General features: G+C 43.1%; 1 protein-coding gene across 1 annotated transcript in view; it reads left to right on the top strand.

Moving 5' to 3' along the window:
* Positions 1-2,770: 2,770 nt before the first annotated feature.
* Positions 2,771-16,521, top strand: part of CD96 (CD96 molecule) — a 30,818-nt gene continuing 17,067 nt past the window's right edge. The window contains 4 exon segments of the mRNA XM_031056694.1: positions 2,771-2,828; positions 5,770-6,195; positions 10,800-10,909; positions 12,370-12,592. Coding sequence (XP_030912554.1) covers positions 2,771-2,828; positions 5,770-6,195; positions 10,800-10,909; positions 12,370-12,592 — 817 coding nt within the window.

Below are 16,521 nucleotides of genomic sequence, written 5' to 3' on the forward strand. Positions count from 1 at the left end.
TCTGAAACCTCCCAGCCTTGCAGTGATTTCTGGGTGTCTCTGGAATGGCAGGAAAAACCTACACATCCCAGATCTCAGACAATCATCCCTGTAGCTTCTCCACCAAGGAAAAGCCAAATACAAGTATGTCCCCCTTCCAGCTGCCAACAAGGTCCACTATCCCTGGATATGTTTCAGTAACTCCTCGCATCCTCACCATCCGTAACCTGGCGTGTAACATCCAACAGTGGCCTTTGCAAAGCTGCCTGTAAGTAACTTTCCAGGAAAGGGGTAGAGGGGGAAGAAACTCTCATAATAATTTGCTGTGAGCAGGACCTCAAGTCTGGCTCCAGGGAAGAGATGTCTCCCTGCCAGCACGTGAGATAAGTGCAGTGTCTCAGGATGGATTTTGCCATCATTTGCAGAGGCAGGGCTATGCTGCTCACGCACATGAATGTCAGCAGCAGGATGACTATTTCAGGACCTGGGCTTAAGGTAAGGATGGGGGCAAAACACAGCTCTGAATGGAACAAAATTCCATCGTGCTGGGAGGTTTCTTTCTTGTCTGTCTTTAATCACCAAGCACAGCAACAGAGCTGGGTGCCTGCATTCAGCCAACACAATGAAACATGGCAGCAGTATATTTTTAGGATATTATTTCGGGGGGGGGGGGGGGAACAGATTCTAAGGGCAAGATACTGTGATCTAGAAACTCAAACAAGCTGCTCAGGGACTTCTTTGTGTCTTGAATATGCCACACAGCACTTGGGCTGTCTTGTCAATTTGGGATGTGTGTTTCAGGTCAATAAAAAATCTCATTCAAAACAAAATACATTCTCTCATGGTACAAAACTTACGTGACCTGATCAGCAGGAGAAGCTAAGGTGATTGCAATCATAAATGAAAATCCAAATTTTAGACTGAAGTCAGATTTTGTTGCACTCTAGTATCTGCAGGTAATCTTTGTGTTCCTTGTGGTCTTTACTCTGAAGTGGAAACCAGAACATATCCCTTTAGTACATTTACTCCCTTCTGTGGCTGTCAATTACCATGGCTTGAATATTGTGTTCATCCTCAACTTCAGGACTTCTTGATCATCTGGGACAGATCTTTCTCTGTCAGATATCTGAATGACAAGCCAAGATTTCATCCCCAGGGAAAATTCCTTTAGCAGTAACCTGGGCATCCAGTGCATTTCCTTCAAGTGCTCTTAATACATTTCATCAGGTAGAAGATCAATGCAAACAAAAAGACTGTGCAGCAGTATTTATTCTCCAAAAGATGTGGAGCCCTGACGTAGCCCGGCCAGCACTACCAGCTCCACCCGGAGCCTATTTAAATGTGACATCAAAGGTTTGCATATGCACAAATTAGGGATGTGGTATAGATGTTGTTAACAGCTGGCAGGTCATCAAATAGGAAAATAATCAGAGTCCTTCTTTTTCACCTTTTCCTTTTACCTTGCATTCTGGAGGTATGGGGAGCTCCATGGTTAGCAAAATTTGGCAGTCGGGAAAAGACGTGTCAGGACTCAGCTCAGTCAAGGACTCCCTCCTGAGTGCGGCACTGCTGGTAGAGAGAGGTGCCTGTTTAAGGGACTGTGACACTTGCTTTCTCTTCCCCAAGGAATGGGCTGTAATAGGCTCTGTCACAAAGTCCAAATGGTAGGTTGTCCTTGGACCCCAGAGGATGGAGCTATCAGGGGCAACAAGCGTCCTGCCCGTCCGTACTGCCAAACATCCACCCTGTGAAGAGCCAGCACATAACACGTATCCACGCTGTGTACATGAGGTGTCCTGCTGTACTCTTTGTCTCGGGGGAAAGAACCGTGATAAGCAAGAACTCAAACCTGTTTCTTTCTGTAAAGCTGCCAACAGCAGCAAATTTGCATGACTTGCCTGCAATGAGATGCTTTTCTGGCAGGTCTGTGCCTAACTCATGGAAATCCAGTGTGCTTCCAGGACAGCTCAGAAGGATGTACCGGTGACTTGCAATAAAGACAGGTGACAGGACTGCCAGGAATCACGCCCCTCCACCTGAGGGTTCTGCCATTAACAAAACTGACAGCTGAAGGATGTTAACCACACCAAGGGACATTGTCACATGTGATATTGGAATTCATCAAGCTGCGGAAAATAATTGGTGTTCTTCTTAGGAGGAGAAAGGAGGGGGGAAAGTAAATGTAGAAACCCTTATTTCAATCTGTATTTATTTCTGGAGATTGTTTATGATGTTTTGTTGTGTTTTTAAAAGATACTGAGTGTAGAGAGTATAGAAATAGTATATGTGAGAGTAGCACATGAAGAAAATGAGGGAAGAAAGAAAATCAGCTTTTTTGTATGCTATCTACCTTATACTATTACTATACAGAGCATACAGAATCATCAGTGTTGGAAGAGACCTTCAAGACCAATTCCAACAGCTAACCTGGCACAACCATAATCACACCTAAACCATATCCCAAAAAATTATATATTCAAACTTAGGTACCTGGCATACTTTTGAGAGTGTGTAAATCGGTAAACTGCTTACTCTGAGTTAATCTGAAAAGACAAAGGAGAAAAAAATGTTTTCAACATGGGCTAAAATGTAGGTAATGTTTTTGTCTTAAAAGTTTCACAAGATGTACTTATTTTACCACTCTAGCAGGAAACTGAGGCTTTTGGTTTAATGAAGCATTTCTTTGAAGTCATGCTGAGTGACTGTGCTGAACGGGGCAGGCCATTTCAACTTCCTTTTCTGAGGGAGCACCAAGACAGGTACATATTCACCAGAACTTCATCAAGTGAAGATGAAAGCAAGGTGGCTTTTCTCTCTCTTTTGTTTGTTCTCAGTGCCCAGTGTCACAGGTAAGAGTGTCAGGGGGACACCTTGACTCAGTTTATGATGGCGGGTTGGGAGGGGTAGGCTGGGATTCGTGGGTCTCACTAGGCTCAGCTGTAGCTACTGGCAATGATTTTCTATTTCCTGACAATTTTCTAATAACCCTAGTTATAATGTGCAGCTAGTAAGGAGTAAATGCCTTGTACTGAGCAGATTACTTAATTCAATATGCCTAACCGGCTGGAATAATCACTGGGATAAGCTCACTTGAAGTAGGGGATTGTGTACTCCTCTCAAATGGGCCAAAAGGAAAACTGCTTTCAGTGGGAAAATAAAAAATACCTCTCTGTCTCTGTCTTACATATGTGTGTATGCAGAGAGAGGAAGAATTGAAATGCTTCAAGGCAAGAGTAAATTGTACAGGTGAAACCCCTTAAACAGATTCTTCCCTTCCTCTTCTCCGCCTAGCCCCATGTGCTAACATCTAGAGAAACAAGTTTGTCATTCAAGTAAAACACTCAGAAAAGCTGACTAAGGAGGGCTGTACGTTTGTCAGAGGGAATTTAAACCAAAAGCAATCTGAGGAAAACCAAGAAAAAGTATGATGTTCACAAACCCCCACCCCTGCCCTCTCAAAATTCTGAGCATGATAAATGCAGGAATACTTATTACCAGCTAGGAACAACAATTTTTTAGGATACAAAATTTTCAGGTTAAGAAGGGAAAAACTGGATGTATTTGACTAGCAGAGAAGGATGCATCTCACAGTCTGGCATAGGCTGTTCTTTTTTGCACTGAGGCAAACTGGTTCTTAAAATAAAAATAATTCATACATGTATTCATAGAAAATAGAAAATCTCAACTGCAAAGAAAGGAATAGAAGCCTCAAAACATACACATGTAAGAAAGAAATAGCAATTACAGAAAAATAGGAATTGGAGGGGTGTTTTCCTCTGAGATGAAATCCTCACTGAAGTCATTCAAAGGTGAAAGTGGAGGCCTCTATGCCCTTTGTGGAGATAAGACACCTAAATGTCTGGGAGTTAGTCTAAGAAATTTCAGCTGGAGGACAGGTATGCACTACTGGACACTATTTGATTTTGAAAAATAAAGTCTACATAAAATGAGATTGCTTATATTGAGTTGCTAGCAAAAAGTTAAGAACACTTTTGCACAAAATGTTTTCAGTTAAAATAATCTACTGTGCTAGGCTACTAAGAAATAATGCAAATTAAAATGTTGTTTCTACATATATAATTTTTTCAACTTAATGTAAATTACTCACGTGGTTTTTCATAGGCATTCTTTATATGATCCTTAGACCTAAGGCAGCATCAGCATGAATATGAGAGACAAAATGCTGTGTGTCTTTTGCTTGATAGTCTGATTGCAAGATTCCTAATTGCTTTTCCCTTAACTTTTACTGATGCAAAACTTGTGGTGAAATCAGAGAGCATTTCCTGTAATAAGCTCCTTGCACTGACAAAAATAGTTTTTGTAATCTTTCTCACAGCACAAGGCTGTGAGACTTGTCATTCAGGCTTATTTTTGTTTAACCTCTAACGTCATCACATCTTTTAGAATAAAAGATGAGCAGAACATGTGCAGCAATGAAACAGCAGAGATTAATGTGGGCCATGGCCATTGAGTAGCTTTGTTCTCCACACATCTAGTCTCCAAGTGTCCATGTCACCCTTCAGTGTACAGGTAACAAATCGGAGCCAGCTCTGTGAGGATGTATCACTCTGCCCTTGTGCCTTCTCTCCATCAAGCCAGAGCTGAGGGTGCACAGAGTCCCTGCCTGGCTTCTTCCTGGCTGACCTGGGGGAGTGTGGGGCACACTGCAGCCCCACTGAGAATGCCTGAGCCCTGGCAGGCCCCCCCCGGCTCAGGAGCCCCAGAGCCATGTACCACACAGCAGAGGCAATGTCAAAGCAAAGGAATTGGTACCCGGCTTTTTCAAGGAAAGAAGGTGAGCAGTGGGCACTTGCAGCTGGCAGGACTGCAGGGCAAATTCCCAAAGCAAATATACAGAGATGTTATGATGCACAGGGAGGATGATAAAATGGAATGTAAATGGAGGACAACAAGTCTGTACCTAAGGACAACTGCACAACTCTTTTTTTTTTTTTTTTTGTGGACCTGCACATTCTTTGGGAAAAGAACCAGTGTACAGGGGACTTTTTGTGTATGGCTCTATGGAAGTGATTGATTTCTTTTCTCACTGCAACAACACCCTCCATAAATTCTTCATCTCCTTGAGTTTGTCAGTGCCCGGCATTCAGGGGTTTGGAGACTGCCAGACCCTTACTCATAGGAGGGAGAAAGCGATATAAATCAATTCTACTACAACAGCAGGTAAACCAAGTGGTACAGGCTCCTGCTGAATGCACCTTCATTTCATCGATCCATTACTCCTTCATATGGCGCACTAAGGACTGCCACCTGCTTTATGAAATTAACAGAGGAAGAAAACACACACACCAGAGCAGCTCACTTTGACACTGAGACAGACACTGGTTTAGGACATGCAGGAGCTGTTTAATAACACAGAGAATGGCTTTCTCTGCTGAAGCCACAAAGGCAGTGGGCAGGGGGATGGTGCAGGGAATTAGCCAGTGGGGATAACTCATCTGTTCTTGTAAAAGGAACTGGGGAATAACTGTGTCCAGCTTCTGCTTTATTTATATTGCTTGAAAGATTTTCATTTTCACAGAGACTCTCAGAGCTCTCATTTCTCTCCAAGAAGTGTGACAGGGCCTCCCTGGCCTCTTCCAGACACACATGCATTTTCTCTCCCAGTTTTCTCTCTCAGTCTGTACTGGTGGATATTTGCTGGGAAGCCTGTGGTTACAGTTGTAGGGTCTTCATAATTGTCTATGGCTAAGGTACCAAATCAAAGATGGATTAGGAAAAGCTTTGTTTAAACATTACTTGCACTGAAATTGATCCTGTTTTTTTTTTAAGGCCAGATTGCAGATGTCATTACTCAGACAGAAGTGATCCATGCTCTGCCAGGTACTGACATCACCCTGGTGTGCGTGTTCCCAAAATTGCACAGCACCCACATCATACAGACACAGTGGTCCAAGGCTGACGGCAGCCCCTCTACCAAAATGGCTGTATATCACCTCACCTATGGCACCCATTACTTCAAGTTTTCTGAGGCTCCTTACAACTTTTCAGTGTCCTTCAGCACAAGGATGTGCTGCAGTGGGGACAACACAGGGTCCTTGTGTTCCACCAATCCAAATGCCACGTCTGAATGTAATTGGTGGGTGCTGCACCTGGAAAATATTACCGTGTCCCTTACTGGGCAGTATGAATGCACTTTTGCTACTTACCCATATGGGACAAAGGCCGCAAAAATTCAACTTACTGTCAAGACAGAAGGTAAGTGATTGCAAATGAGATTTTGCTGTTTCCTAATGAGGTGGGGAAGAGTATCAGGATAGATGAACACTTCTTTGTTGGTGATGGTGACTTGTTTGGGATTCACAGTAGTGCCACTGAATGTTACTTTTACAGTTTCCTATTTACCAGGCTGTCTTGGTTTAGAGCAAAATTTTGGGAGAGAGAGAGAGAGAGTCCCCAGAGGGGCTCTAGTAGGAGGATAAATTCAATCGGCCCCTCCCCCCCACAACCAGTCCGGGAGAAAATACCTCCTTGGAGAAATGTGGAAAAAAGCTGTTTATTAAACAATAGAACCTAACAATATTAAAACAATAAAACCCCTTGCCGCTCTAAAAGAGATGACCAACTGAGCAAACCCCCCATCCCCGGGTTGCAGCCCAGCTCACTCAGTCTCTTATCAGTCCTTCTGGTGCTGGAATTGTCGCAGGCCAGGCCCGGCCCGGCCCGGTGGCCACAGGTGTGAGCTGCCGGTGCTCCCCTGGGTGTTCAGTCCAGAGCAGGTTCCAAGAGGTCCAAAGAAAAGGAAAAGAAAAACCACAGTCCAGGGACTCTTCTTTGCCTCAGCCAGCTAAAACTAACCAAAAGCAAAAGGAGAACTCTCTGTCCTGCCGTCTGTCTGTCCGCAGACAACACAGTCCTGGAGGAGGAATGCGGGGGAGTAAATGCAATGTCTGAGGGAAAAAAACCTGTGCGATTCTTCTCTTCCCCCTTTCACTCTCTGCAACAAGTCTTAAAGGTGCAAAACTTATTATTATTCAGCATAAACCAATGAGACGATTTGGGGATAAAAGCATCATATAGTCAACCCAGGACACAGGCACACTTTAGTTCTTTTATCTAACTCATGATTAGGAAACCTTAATTGTTTGGTAGAATAAAAAGTTTGATAGTAAAGTAAAAAAAAAGGTGGTGAGGTGGGCAGTTTCTGCATTTTCATTTTGGAGAAACATTGTGGAGGAGACTGGATGAGCAGCTCAGGATACGGTGGGACTAAGGATGTTGGATCTTCAAATCATGTGCTGCTGCTGCTGTGGGCGTGCATCACTGGGCACCAGAAAGAGAAAACACCCTTGTCTGATTGAGGCTGAGGGCTGGCATCTGCAGAACATGCTGAGTGTCCGCTCGATGGAAGGATTAGTATCCCCACTGACAACTTGTGAAGGCTGACCTAGAACAGAGGATAGATAGAGTTAAAGAATAAAGTAGGTATTTATTAAAAGGCCTCAATAAGGTGCCAAGATACACCTTGGGCAGTATAAGAGCCCAGACAGGGCTACAGCCAAGATGAACCCAAAATGGTTGCAAAATGGACGACCAGTCATGAGGTCTCACATTTCTGTAAGTTTTGGTCCATTTGCATATTCAAGTTAATCGTCCACTTATAGTTTTAGGTTATGAAGTCCTATCCTTCTTGGTTTTTTCTCTTCAGCCCACATTGTTTATGCTCTTGGGCCTGAAACTAGTATTGATTATCCTTGGTCCCAAGCTAGAAAAGGAATTGTTTTGTCTACCTACTCTGTGAAGAGAGTTTACCAAGCCTTAATATGAAATTCAGAACTACACACTAAAGCAGCACAGAATCTGAAAAATATAAAAGTTAAAACTTAAGGCATCACCACCACCAAAAATACACTGGAGCAAAGTGGGGAATTGCATAGGAGAATCACAGGAATGGTGATTTGTCTGCTTCTGTCTGGCAAAAGGAAGCTGGAAAGCAGTATGACTGCTCTCAGTAAGTATGCCTCAGGGGAGAGTCTGAACTCCAGGAAGGATATTTAAATTATCCTGGTAAAGTAACAAATTTATTTAAATCAGATGAGAATGGATTTGACAACAAATTAAAAAACAGTGGCAACCGTCAGTGTAGCAATTTTGGGAATAGCTATTTATTTAGTGTCAGCAGTGAGGGCAAAAGCCCAAACTGCTGTGAAGATGGAACCTGGCATGAGTGTTGCGAAAGTCTGTTGTGCACATGGGGAACTGGATTTGATGACCTCAGAAACCTCTTTCTGACCCAGGTTTCTGCAACTCAAGAAGGATTAAAGTAAACATCAAATCTGGCACTATTTCAGTTCAGATCTGCAAAGCCGATATGCTCACTCTGCATGGGCCCAAGGCTGTAGACACAGCAGACATTCAAGAGTTAGGAGCAGGGTGGGTGCAGGTTATTTTAGGGGCATTTTGGTGTGCTCCCACTGCCCTTTTACCTACATCACAAGGCCACAATGGTAGTCCCCACGCTGGACCATGTTGCTCCTGTAGCAAGAGGAGGTCCTGTGCAAGACTCATACTCAGGGATGTTTAACACTGATGGCACCTGCATGACAGTGACTCCAAGAATTTTGGTGCTGTTATCCTGGAGACATATCTGGAGCAACCCTGTGGCACCTGCCTGCCCTGATGGACACGCAGAGGCAAAGAGCCAGCACCTCTGCCCAGCTCACAGAGGATGGGTGTGTTTAAACAGTACATGCTGAATAATTGTGCCAAAGCTGAAGCTGCCACTCTGCCTGCTGTATGGGGGTGTGTTGTGGTAGGCTACACTTTTGGAATTTCCTTGTGCTCCACAGGGCAGAGGGATCAAAGGGAGTGCAGGGAGGTACAAACCATGCTGGTAGCCCTGTGAAACCCTCCCATGCTTCTGTTCTTAATGCAAAGTTTCTCTGTTTCTTAGTACAGCAATTGAGTTAATCAGGCATCGCTTTTCTTCTCCTGCCCTTGGTTGATACAGACAGGTTCAATGCTGTTATTGCTGTCTACAGTTCGGGCAGCCCTTGTTCATATCAGCATCACCGTGGCTTTTTTCAGTAACTACAAGATGTAGCAAGCTGTACTACTGATGACTGCTTGCTAGAAAGAACTAAAAATCTGAGTTTGCCACCTTTTGCAGGTTTGTGTTTTAAGGTAACCAGATCTTTTGCAATAAACCACTCTGTTCAAAAGAAGGCAAAAAACCTTAATCCAGCCTATGAGTGAATGGGATGGATAAAGGTGACAGTCTATGATGAAGTACAGTTTTCATTTACATCAAAGAGAAGTGAATCCAGATGCACTCAACTTGTAAAAAGCTCACAGTGCAGCAGGCCTTTATAGGACAGACAGACACAGAGGACTTTAGCCAACAGGAGATGGGAGTCAGAGATAGGAGGGGGAAGCAAGTAGCTGGGACATGTGACTGTGAGAGTAGGCAGAAACTGTTTCCAGACTGAAGTCTGGGATGCCTGCTCATCTCCACGCTTGTTGTACTCTGCACAGCACTTTTGTATGGTGGTTTGTCCCAGCAAAATCTTCTGTACAGTTTTGTTCCTGGAGAAACTATAGATTTACTTGCTTTGTCCTTTCACTATCTTCTCTGCACTGCCCAGCCCTGTTAGGGCCTCTGTGCTCTCTGTCCTGCTGCAAAAGCTGGCTCCCCAGGTCCTTCACTCTCAGGGACAGTGGAGGGAAGCTGCTTCTGCTGCTGGCTCTCCCATGCACAGCTCAGGGCATTGCCTTTCTTCACATCTCTGCGGCACAGGCTACATGCTGGCACCATTGCTCTGTGCTTGGGTGCCAGGTACAAAGGAAATTTCAGTCACCAGAAAGTCTCCACTGACAAATAACATGGCAGTCTGGGACAGCTGGATATTCTCACACCCCTCAAGATAAGAAATGAATTAAATACATACCTCTTCTATCTCAACATGCAAGTCAAAGCTACCAGGGCAGCAGAGCTGAGTAGTTTTCCTGTGTTGAGTGCTGATGCCTTGCCTCCAAGGAGGAGGGAAGGCAGGTCTGAGGGCAAGGAAGGGTGGCAGGATGTGCCACGTCCTTGCCTGCCCCATGGCTAAGGGTCAGAGAGGTCTGTGCTGACCATGGCCTTCACAGCATCTCCCACCCAGCACCACTCCTCTTCCTGCTTAAATACACACATGCACACTCACAGACCCAACATCTGGATCACAGCAGTGCACTGTTCACTGCACCACTCTGGTCAGCCTCCGCAGCTGGATGGAGCCCTGGATTGAGAATGGGTAAGGTAGGAGGTGGAGAAATGGCTTCTGAAATGGATAAGAAAGGAAAGAGGGACAAGTTTGGTGGTAGTGGGCAGGTTGGAGAATAACAAAAGGAAAAACAGGGTTAGTCTTAACCTAACTGACATGCTGCATAGCTTGCTTAGTGAAAAAAGGATATCTGCAGATATCTTCAGAGAAAAGGAAATAGAGGTGCACAAAATCAATGTTAAGGTTTATTGCCACAGAAAAAAAAAGAATTGTAACATAAAAATTGTAGCTTCAAATTATTCTCAGCTCTGAAAGGAGACATTGTGATCCTGCAGTTAAGAAAAGCTTTTTTAAGAATTTCCAAGAAGTTCTGGTAATGCTGTGAATTGAGTCATGAAACTGCAACTAGAATCAGATGCAGGGCTTTCACTTTAAAAATGTGTCTAGGGGTAATGCCTGAAAATTACAGTTCCCTTCTAAACCAAAAAGTGCCTGTTCCTTGAATAGAAGACTAGTCAGCACTGGTTTTCAAAGCACAATGAACATCATGTTTCTGATTTTCCTCCTTGGGTTTTGTTGTTGTTGTTCCAATGATAAAAGAGGAGAGGCACTACCTGAAGAAAGTGTGGTTAAAGCAGACTTTAGAAATTCCATGCCTTGAGGATGAGACCTCAGAAAATTTGTCCACTTATCCTTTGAAATGGCTAATGGTAAGTATTTTTCATCTCAGATATAAACTTCAGAAAGAACTACAGGGTATTTTTGCAGATTGAAATGAAAATGTTCTACTCCACTGTGTCCTGCCTGCAGAATCTGCTAAAAAACTTATCAGTCATATTGGACTGTGATAATAAAGGGGAAAAGTATAACCATAGGTTTGCAAAATATACGCTGCAAATAATAGCTGTTAAAGAAGCAAAGAGGAAAAAATCCATCTTAATTGCTTTGAATTTTTCAGGAGCACATAGCAGGTTTAGGGAAAGTGGCTAATATAACAAAATAAAAATATTTCTTGTATTGGATTTCCAGTGAGGTTTTTTTTGTAGTGAAGCTTTAGTAACTGAAAAATACATGATTACTGTGTAGGATAGTGAGACAGGCTGCTTTGACATAGAAAAGAAAGGTACTGGCTAAGGTTTTTGGTTTTGTGAACCTCTGTGTCACAGAGGCCACTGAAGACACGCAAACCCAGTTATGAAGCCAACCACATGAAGAACTGTTTTTAAGCAATTTTCTGTCAGATACGAAGCTTGCTGTATTTTTGTCCTTTATCTCACTTTCTGGATAAATATTTATATGCATGTTTTAATGCAACCGTTTAGCATTCATATCAGTGTGTAGAGATAAGTATCAGTGATCAGTGTCCTTGAGTTTTCCTGTTCATTTATATATGTTGTCACTGAGAAGCTGTAACTGTTGAGGATTTCCTTAAAGGTGATTTTTAAATAGTTTAGGTTTTTTAACCTTCTGTCCTGGTTAATTATCTGCTTAGATCTCCCTTCTGAAGGTCATTCTTAATATTAAAATTTAAATCATTTTGTAGGGAACACCCTTACCTTTACTACGTCAGTTCTACCAGTTCACTCTACAAAGTACCAGAGGAAAGCGGAAAAAAAAACCCCCAAAGGTCAGCACAATGATATATGTGGGTTGCCACACATTGTACAGAGTAAAGCTTGCAAATATGTACTGAAGCTCAGATGTCCAGGACATGCTGGCTGTACTTATAACCAAGGGTGGCTGCCACAGAGACAATAAGAGAGATAAATTTTAGTTATTATTATCAAGGTTTTCTACTTAAAATTCTAAAAGAGCAAAGTTTTCCTTGAAATTTCAGTCGCATTTAACATGTCTGGGATGTTCAGCATAACTTAAAGAGTGGTGCAGTAAGAAAGCACCTCTGTTGCTCTCTCTGCAGGCTACAGAGATCAGAACTCACAAGACACGGCTATTTACTCCATATTTTATTGTCAAGATGACGACTGCTCTTGGTATTGAAGTTCTGAGAGAGAATATATTTGGAAAAAAACTCCAGATGTTGCAAATGTCCACTTACATGCTACACAACGTGCAAGGAAGCTTCTCATAGCGGGAATAGAGCTGGCTTACAAAAACATTTCACTGTGTGTGTGTCTGAACTTCACAATTTTGTTGGTTTTTCTGTACACAGGATGAAAATAGGTGGAAAGAGGAACTTGTGACCAAGGAGCCCTCCTGTCCTGCTGTGTACAAGAACAGCAGCATGCTGTATGGGCAAAAAGTCCTCCTGGGTTTGAACAATACCCTAAAGGTTTTCCCCACCAAAATCACTGATGATGGCAGAGTCTTTTCCTGCCACATGCTGTACCACCCAGAGGGAGTCCAGAAGAGCAGCACCACTGTGAGAGTATTTGGTAAGGGGCTTATGCCAACTGCCTGCTGCCTTGCACTTGAAAAGGTGACACTCCTGCCTGGTTCTGAAGCCAGTAACTTTTGACAGATACTGTGTTGTTTTTAAATGTAAACATATTCGCCTTGTCATTTTTTTCAGCTGCAATGACATAAAATGTTAGTAAATGGTGGAGTTTACTCAATTCTTAGAAGAATTTGAGTCCCTTCCTTCAATTTCTGGCAAGAAAAAATAGTAGATTCATTGCACATATATCAATCACATTGTCATCCACATGGCAAGAGTCTTACCCTGATATGTAGGCTTGTGTCGGGATTCTGTGCGTTACAGGGAAGCACACTGGTCATCAAGATCTCTGTGTCCCAATGACCATGCTGTCTGTGGTCAGGAAATCATGGCTGTAATTTAGTAAGCAGTTTGGGACTACAGCTGTAGCAAAATCACATCCTCAAATGCATGTGACATTCAACCACTGCCAAAATGAGGAAATGAGGGTCTGGAAATAAGGATCCTGGTGGGAGGTCTCAAATTGGCTGGGAGTGGCAGAGCCTGTGTACTGCAAACATGTGGGCTGGCATTTCATTTTGTAAGCCTTCCCAATCTTTAGTTACTTGCCTTGTTCCATTTCAAGTGGCGTAGGAACTGCTCTACTATCAGTAAGGCACAACTGAATCAGAAAATTGCTACCCACTTGAAAACCAGGATTTATTTTCTCTTTAGAGATCAGTTGGTCAGGAAAACATATTTCCAAAGCTTTGAAAGTAAATGAGTATTAAACACTGGGCCTGTCAACAGTCCCTTGACTGTAGCTGATTGTCCAAGGAAGCCCACAGCTTCAGGATGGCATGGCCATTTAAGGCTGATGCTCTGAATTCAAAGGGAAGTTCAACAGGGAGCAGCTGAAAAAAGCAAAATGTGTCTGAGGGCTGTTGGTCACTGATGTAAAAGGAATAAAAATAGAAGTTAATGATCTGAAACCTCCTCTTGCGTTTGCATGATTCAGACACTTTTAAAAATCAACATTCCTCATATAGCAACAGTGTTACCTGGGTAATCATTCAAGGACACTAACATACTTGAACTCCCTCTCTTCCATCACTGCTGATGCTCTTGCCTAGATTTGTGTGTCTCTTACTAAGATGTTTCTTTATTAACTTTTTCTCTGTATTACTGAGAAATATGTGCTTAACGGTGCATGACCCCACATCAAAATATCAGTACAGCAGGGTAGAGAGACAAACTAGAGGAAACAGCTGTGACCCTTGGTGGTGAACAGTCTGCTTTTCCCAGTAAGTGCTAGCTGGCTTTGGACCAGGGTGCTGTGCCACCAGCCTCTCTCAGAGGGCTCCCAAGGGCAGAGCTGGCTCCCTGAGAGCCTTGAGGTTTGCAGTGGGTGCTGAGGAAAGTCTCTCAGACCTCAGCTAAGTCCACCACTCGGAGGAAGTGTGCTTTTGTGCTCCTAGCCCTTTTACGTCTGAATTTTGCAGGTGAAATAACTATTTCACATCTTGTCTCACTTTTTCCTGTTACCATTTGCTGAAGTTGTGCCACTTATGATTGCACCATCCCAGCTTTTCTCCATGTACTCTCCTGTGCCCTGAGCCAGCCCACATCCCTGCACAGCATGGGCAGAGACACTGCCCAGGATAATCCAGCATTCCCTAGGTGATATCTGGGGACAAAGAGCCCTTTCAGATGGCAGCACTTCTCTTGTTCCTTGTGCTGACCAGAGAGTAAAGAAATTAATATTTGTGTTCTGGCAGTTAGATCCAGCCTCAAATGGGTGGGACAGAACCTGAAGATAGTATATGCATACAAAGTCAACAGCACCTTATGTTGGTTATATCTGTCATTCTGGCCATTAGCAAGGGCACAGCTAGGGAAAAAGGCCAGTGGAAACCTGGGGAGGTTTTCCCATCTTGGCAAACCAGCATCTCCCCTGTCACCTAAATACTCATGCAATTGAATCCCTCAGGCTGGGTGGCTTGAAAGTAGGGCAGGAAGGGCAGGCAGCTATTGCAGCACAGAGCTGAAAGGGACAGGAGGAGGAGAGGGTGCCTGTGGGAAACTCCTCATGCAGGATCCCTCTGTAAAATACTTCAGGCAGGGCTAAACACAGCAGAGGCAGGCCAAGTCTGAGGAGTGCCAAATAGTTTTCCCTCACAGCTGCTTGAGGTGGCCCAATGGGGCTGAGAATTGGACCGGAGAGGATGGAGAAGGTATGAAAAGTTCTCTCAAGGAAGTTGAGAGTCTTGGTATGTTGAGAAAAAACAGTCATTCAATCAAGATAGCTTTTTTTAAGAGGGTGCTTTTGGATCGAAATACTTTAAAATATTTCTCTTATAGAATAGAGTTCTTTTAGATACAAGTTGCTGTGAAAAGGTATGGCTTTTTCATGTCTAACTTTGCCAAATATTGATTTCTCCTTTATGTAAGAGTAAAACTTCAGCAGCAGAAACTACTGAACTAAATATTGAATTTCTCCTAGATCCAAAACACTGGTAAATTTCCTAGCAAGACAAATGAATGTCAAAGTGTTAACAGGGACTGAGATGTTAATTGGAAAAGATCTATTAGACCATTCAGAGCTATGTGTGAGAGCTGCCTGCCAGGACAGCTACCCAACAAACACATCTGAGAAAGCAGAGGACAGTGCTCAATACAGGTGTGGCAAAGCATACCTATTCTCATGAAAAAAAAACAAAAGAAAAAACTAGACCAGACATAATTTAGCCTCCCAGGCAACTTCTGCAGCGATTAGAGGATCCAGTTTACAAGATTTTTCCCTGTATCTGAAAAAGTCTGTCTTCTGCCATCTCCACTACCATCTGTACAGTTTTGGCAAAGAAGAAAGAATGAAATCTTAGGGCACTCATGTCCTTATAGGAAGAATCTAAAACCCCTGCCCCACCCCACCCTCCAAAAAAGCAGAAAAAACTCAAAACCCAGAAGAGATTTAAAAGACAGGAAATTCCACCCCAAAAAAGTACTGTAAGTCCAGAAAACCATAAGAATATGACAACTAAATGTAAGTCATGCCCAGGCAGAGTCCATCAGTAACATCAGGCAAAAAAATGGAAATTAAAAATAAAGTCAGGAGAGTCCTTGGTGGATTAGCTGTATAAAACAGAGAAACCTGGATAGTTCACCTCAGGGGGAATTGTAATTAACTGAGGTGGTTCTATACCAATTAACAGGGTAAGAAAAAGAGAAAACTATTGTAATGGTAGAGATTAAAGTGAGGTTTAGGTTGGAAAGATAAAGAATTTCGGACCTCCTAAGTAATCCAGTCCAGTTTCAGGGCCAGAAGCCCAATTTATCTGAGGCTTCTGAGATTTGTTATACACTAACACAGTTTCAATAGTCCTTACTTAACAAGTCAGTCAATATTGTTCCAAACCAGACATCCCAATGGCTAATTTGGGAATGTAGTTTAGAGAGGCTTAGGGTACCCGATAGCTTTCCGGCTATATATACACAAACAATATATACAATATATACAAACAATATATATATATACAGCTATATATATATATACACACACTTATGTCCTAGGGTATCCCCATTCATATGTTCTGTTTCTGCAGGATATTATGTTCTGTGCCTTTAAGACTGGCTTTGGAGAGTGGAAGTTTTGTTTGGGTGTTTCTTATCAGGGACACCGAGATGTATTTAGGGCTGCTTTGGCTTTCTTACTTTCACTTTCTGCTTTGCTTGCTCTCTCTCGCTTCTGCTTGCTTTTGCTTCTGCTCTTTAGCTAGTTTAGCTAAACAGTCCAAATTTCTTCCTGGACTGTTTATCCTCTTCTTTTTCCTGACCATCTCGAACCTGCTCCGGACTGGGACCTGGGAACACCGAGAGTCTGCACCGTGCGGCTTGCAGCAGCTGCCCAGCACCGGAGGGACTGAGAACAGAGCGACCACCCCCCGAGAG

The sequence above is a fragment of the Geospiza fortis genome, unplaced genomic scaffold (genome assembly GCF_000277835.1).
Source record: "Geospiza fortis unplaced genomic scaffold, GeoFor_1.0 scaffold1, whole genome shotgun sequence".
In the NCBI taxonomy this organism is placed as follows: Eukaryota; Metazoa; Chordata; class Aves; order Passeriformes; family Thraupidae; genus Geospiza; species Geospiza fortis.